This window comes from Aspergillus ambiguus (assembly GCF_047715705.1).
Source record: "Aspergillus ambiguus strain CBS 117.58 unplaced genomic scaffold BDV59scaffold_109, whole genome shotgun sequence".
NCBI classification, from domain to species: domain Eukaryota; kingdom Fungi; phylum Ascomycota; class Eurotiomycetes; order Eurotiales; family Aspergillaceae; genus Aspergillus; species Aspergillus ambiguus.
In genome coordinates, this window is record NW_027395622.1 from 1 (window position 1) to 5,776 (window position 5,776).

Below are 5,776 nucleotides of genomic sequence, written 5' to 3' on the forward strand. Positions count from 1 at the left end.
TTGAACACTGGGCTGGAAAACCTAAGAACTGTATTTAATGCTATTTGTTACGGTCTATTCAGAAGGATGATGGAAAATGATCGATTCTGGCACCTTGACGAAAACATCTGACTATGGAGAGAGAAAGGAAAGGAAGAGAAAGGCCTTTCTATGGAACTCTCTGGAGTTCGGTATAGCTGCAGAAGAATTCTAACTAATTCGATTTGACTTTAGATGTTCCTCGCTGAATACTTAGATCTCTAGGAGGAACGCATAGAAATCTAAGGAAGGAATAAGTAGAAAGTGAGAGATAAGTCAGAAGAATAGAATACACCTTCTTTGGAAACTCATGTCCTTAATCCTCAAAAGAATCATGGAAACAGTCCGCATATATATATTGCAGAGATGTGGGCAGATGTGGGCTGTGAATCTGAATAGAATGAAGGGTCTGAATCAGAAGGGGTAGGCATGGAATGAATAGTGAATCAGAATGGAATAAATAGGGAGTGAATGGATGACTTAGTATGGCACGCATAGGGATGATCCAGTGAATAATGCAATGATTCAATGAGCAATACAAAACATAAATAATCCCGAAATAGTTAGTTGGAGGCATCAGACCATACGTCTGACACTTTCCACAACTGAAGCCCTTTTATAGAGCTCTAGATGAGTCATCTTGATCAGTGGGAAGTTCCAAACGCGATCTCCAACGGCAAACGCCTAAGGCAAACTCCACTGTGGAAAGTGCCATCACACTATTAAGAAATTTAGATCCAGACCAAGTACTGCGCTAATAGAATTACATCTTTTAGAAGAACTTTAGGTATAGCGTAACAACTAAATTGGAGTTAGTTACAGGCTACTAAGTAAAGGATATAAACTTTCCTATATATCTAAGACTATTATTTATTTACTTAACGTTAAAGACTGGTCTACCTTACTTTTGACTAATACAGCCGTCTTTAGTTCTGGATTTATAAATTCCTTATCAGGGCCTATGATGCAGAAATACTCTAACTATTATACCGATATAAGTTTCTATTAGAAATATAGATATAACAAAGTCTTCCTAGAATTTAAGCCTTTATTTAATGCGACTGTCACAGATTCGCGAACAACGGAAACATTAAAAAAAAATAAAATATAGAGTAGCTACTAGCATTAGTCTAGAATATATTAGACAGAAATCACTCGCTATATAAATAAGTTAGACTAATCTTACGCTTAAGATAGTAAAGCTAACCTAAAATTAAGTACTTGTTATAAACTTTTATACGTATAGTATTTTGGGAATAGCCGCAGATGCCCTATAATAAAAATTTAAAGTACGTTCTATAGTGAATAATTTTGTATTTAGCTCTTCGGGCACTGATACTATCGATATTAGTTTGGGTATATATAACTCTGAGCTTTTTAACAGCTTTCTAAATATAGAAAATATTATAAACGATAGGGTCGTTATAGAAGAGGCACTAAGATAGGTATATAATACTTATGCTTATAGCCCTGCGAGAATGTTTACAGAACGTTAGTCCGATCCCAGTACACGGGTATGTGCGACTCTGTATACCTGGCATATACAGAACGATCGATATCATTTTTTGCGGAGGGCTATTCTGGGTTTAAAAAAAATACAAATGGCCAAACCCGTACAGAGAGAGGTAGACTAGGATAAAGCCTTCGATGAAAAATTTCATATAATAGGCTTTAGCTAGCCACAATATAATGCTTGTAATAGCGGCATGACCTGTAATCATATAGAAACCTTCCTAGTCCAATCACGTGGGAACCTACTGGTAAATAAACTATAGTATTTCCTCTCGACAGGACCGGTGGATTATATTTTGGGAGGCGTAGTAGATTGTAGGAAAGAGGAGAACCTTGCGGAGGGTCTACGTGTCGCTATAGCAAGGATATATTTGTACGGGCTAGTCGACGAACTAGCTTAGATGATGGCACATGCCAATCAGCATGCATAGCAGGTTAACCGTCTTTTTGAGGCGGCTATGTTTGGGAGTTTACTTGATGATGCAGGTTTGAAAGGTAGATTGAACAGGTTCCAGTAATAACCATTGACAATAATAGGCACCATTCCGGGACATGGAGAGTTTTTCTTGCTCCCTTGGAGTATAGTTATAACGTAGAAGATGAACAAGTGACATGTTTGCTGAGCAGAAGCGAACGAGCGGAGTCTAAAAACCGGCATAAGGTGTATGGGTGATGATACGTTCCAAATGAGAAAACAGATAGTACCAAAGTAATTTCCAGCTGGTTGCGAACGGCTAATGATAGTGAGCATTATATGCTAGGTAGTGCTTGCCAACTTTACGCGTCGAAATCGTGCCGAGGGCATGACCGTTAAAATTTATCCGGAATTGCATATTTCTCTATATCGGTGTCTCGTATACCTTCTTTTCCAAGATGTTTTCCTACAGGAGTCAATATATAGCTGTTTAAGTATGTTCGCAATTTCAGATTAATTCCTCGAAATTGTCGGCGAAGGCTTGTTCCAGATATTTGGAATTATCATGAATATGCTTTGCTTCGAATACCTGATACACGAATTTACTTATATCCTTTTCAAGCGCGACTGCTTGGCACCTAAGGGAAGCTGGTTAGGTCTTGATCTAATGGAGATGTATTCTGGCGAGAGCGATCTCGTAGGGCGACATCGGCCCATGTCTGGTTCTGCGTTGTTACCTTAGCCTGTCCTAGGCGCTCCAGTAATCTTGCCGTGTCCGCTCGTAGGTTTGTAGCTGCATACGAACTGTAGGCTCTAGTCTCCGGTCTTGTGTCCCTAAATCAGGGTTTTGGGTTAATTTTTATGCGGTGAAATCACCCAAGGATGTATATATCTTTATTCTGCCCAAAGATCTCAGCGAGGAGCTTTCCCTAGCTGATCTCCTTACCTACATATACTTAACCTGGTAACGCTGAAGCTCCCCAAAGAATATATATGCATTCATTTTACCCACAGATCTCAGCGGGGAGCTTTCCCTAGCAGACCTCCTTACCTACATACATTTAGCCTGATCAACACCTTAGCTGAAAAGTATAACGTAGAATTGAAATAAGATAAAGCGTCGTTGAGACTACCAACGATCCAGAGAATCTTATCGTTCGCATCTTCGTCGTGCTTTATCCTATTTGTGTTATACCTTGTCTTTATAAGCACATAATTACCCCGTGGCGCTTTCAACATGCAGATGAACCAGAAAGGCTCAACTTATAGAGGGAAATTTGGCCAGTTTGGGGGATGTTATGCAGCGGAAAGCCAGGTCGGATTTCTCGATGAGCTGAACGAGGTGTTTCATATGGCTATAATGGACAAAGGCTTTTGGAGCGATTTCTGGGAGCTTTTCCCAAGTCATTCGGTCCCGTTCCAATATGCAGCAGGACTGACCCGCCAAGCTGGTGGCGCAAAAATATGGCTGAAACGTGAAGACCTGTGTCATTCTGGCAGCCAGAATGAGTACAATATCGTCGGACAGGTGCTGTTGGCCCGTCGGATGAAGCGAACTGAAATCATCACCGAATGCGGGTCGGCAAAGCATGGAATTGCGTGTGCCGCCTTCTGCGCAAGTCTGCAGATGGGGTGCACAATCTTTATAGGTGCCCATGACGCCACATCCCAGTATAAAGCAGTCCAGAAGATGACACACTTTGGGGCGTTAGTGAATGTAGTAGGTAACAGCTCGGAGAGTCTGCGGGCAGCAATTAGTGAAGCCTTTCGTACTGCAACTACACAGTTTGATACTGCATATTATATCCCGAGTTGTCCTATTGGACCACATCCTTATCCACTAATTTTCCGCACCTTCCAGTCATTCATTGGGGAGGAAGTCCTGAGCCAGGTAGAGGAGTCTTGCAGCAAGCTCCCCAGTGCTATTGTGGCGTCTGTTGGAGGCAATGGGGCAGGTCTTGGCCTCTTCTATCCGTTCATTCGTTATCCGTCTATTGCCCTCGTCGGTGTTGAGTCGGCCAAGGCCGCCGCTATAACTCATGGATCCTTGGGGGTCTTCCACGGAATGTGTACCAACATATTGCAGGATGGAAACGGCCAGATCAGATTATCCAACTCCGCTTCTCCTGATCTCAACTATCCTGGAGTCGGACCAGAGCTGGCGAATTGGGCGAGCCAAGGGTGGATGGAATGTGTTGCTGTAGACGAAGAAGCAGCTCCGCGCGGTGTGGAGAGATTGAGGCAACAAGAAGGCATTGCTGCAGGGCTTGATACTGGATTTGCGGTTGAAGAAGCAGTTCTGCGGGCAGGTAAACTCAACGAGGAGGAAATCGTGGTATTGCTAGTAACTGGTCAAAACTTTGTTGACCCGTCTGTGCTACGACGAGAAGATCGAAAATGATCGAAGTCCCAGGAGTTGGTTAAAATTTAGGATAATTAATGTTAAACAAAAGAGCCTTATGTCGTAATAGTTCTCGGTCTGGGACACCTTATAAGTTGTTTAATTCTAGATTATATTGCACGGACGATGTACGAAGAAGCGTAGCAAATGCAGTCTAAATGTCCATCGCCTCGCGGTTAGTAAATCGCATATCAATCTTAGAAATAAGAGCTTGGACTGGCCAAACCATACTTAAAAGCTTCCGAAGGATATTCCCAATCATGAGTCCACATCATTCGCCCTTCTCAGCTGTACAGTCAGTTTAATCTCAGGCACTGAAGAAACTGTTCTTCGGCCTGTAAATCACCCCTACTCGGTAAAGATCATTATGTGGCTCGCTCCTACCAACTACAAACATTGAGCCAGCACACAAATACATGGGGGTTCAAAAGTCTGTTTACACTCCCGCGTCAACCCCCACCATCAATTTTGACCACTTTTTTCAACCACCTCCCATTCCATCAAAATGAGGTCTTTTGGAACGGAAATTAGTGGAAATAGGAGGCTGAATCAAGAGCTTTCTACTGAGCAACAGTTAGCTATTTTAGCTGCACTAGGAACTGGCAATTCCCCCACGCAGTTGGCCGCGTAATATAACGTTACGCGTCAAACTATCTACAATACTAAAAAGCGTTTTTTGGACCTTTCTACGCTAAAATCTCGCTCTCGTACAGGAAGACCCTTAAAGCTTAATACCTATACTAGACGGTATATCTATCGTTTAGTCCGTCGGAACCTTATAATATTCTGGAAAGCCCTGGTTGCTAGCACCCCTGGAGGCCTCTTAAAATTGACAATTCAACGCGTTCTACGCAAATATAATCTAAAAAAATAGAAGAGTAAGAAGAAAATACCTATTAAATCGTGTATTACACGCGTATATTTTAAATTTACCTAAAAGTAGCGCGAATTTTCTGGCTGGAAAGAAGTTATGTTTTCTGACGAATGCAGCATATAAAAAAAGGCTAATAATTCTATATAATTCGTCCTTAGATTCTTTAACAAAGTATACCGACCAGATCTAGTGAATCTTGTGAACTATAGAAAAGATATATTCTAAATAGTATGGGGCGCTACATGGCTTAGTGGCCGATCGGAATTGATTATTATGGAACAGGACAAATTTGCACTAAAAAGCGGTTTCTCTACGGAATCCTACCTCCGCTGCCTCAACGAAGGCCTTATTTCAATCTACGAGCCGGGTATTATATTCCAATAAGATAATGCGCGGATTTACGTCTCCTAGTGTACGTAGGATTGGTTTGAAAAGCATGGTATTTGTGTTATGTAATAGCCTTCTGTGGGAAAATGCGGCTGTCGGTAATACTATGTAATTTCCACTATATTCTGGACTGTAGCAGGGACCTGAATTCATCTAAGTCTACCACTTT

General features: G+C 41.7%; 1 protein-coding gene across 1 annotated transcript; it reads left to right on the forward strand.

Annotated features, from left to right (window-relative positions):
• Nucleotides 1-3,182: 3,182 nt before the first annotated feature.
• On the forward strand, nucleotides 3,183-4,346 carry BDV59DRAFT_206678 (tryptophan synthase; the record flags this gene model as incomplete). The annotated part of the gene is made up of 1 exon (XM_073694837.1): nucleotides 3,183-4,346. One exon carries the CDS (start codon nucleotides 3,183-3,185, stop codon nucleotides 4,344-4,346), a length of 1,164 nt encoding a protein of 387 aa, XP_073542510.1.
• Nucleotides 4,347-5,776: the final 1,430 nt, after the last annotated feature.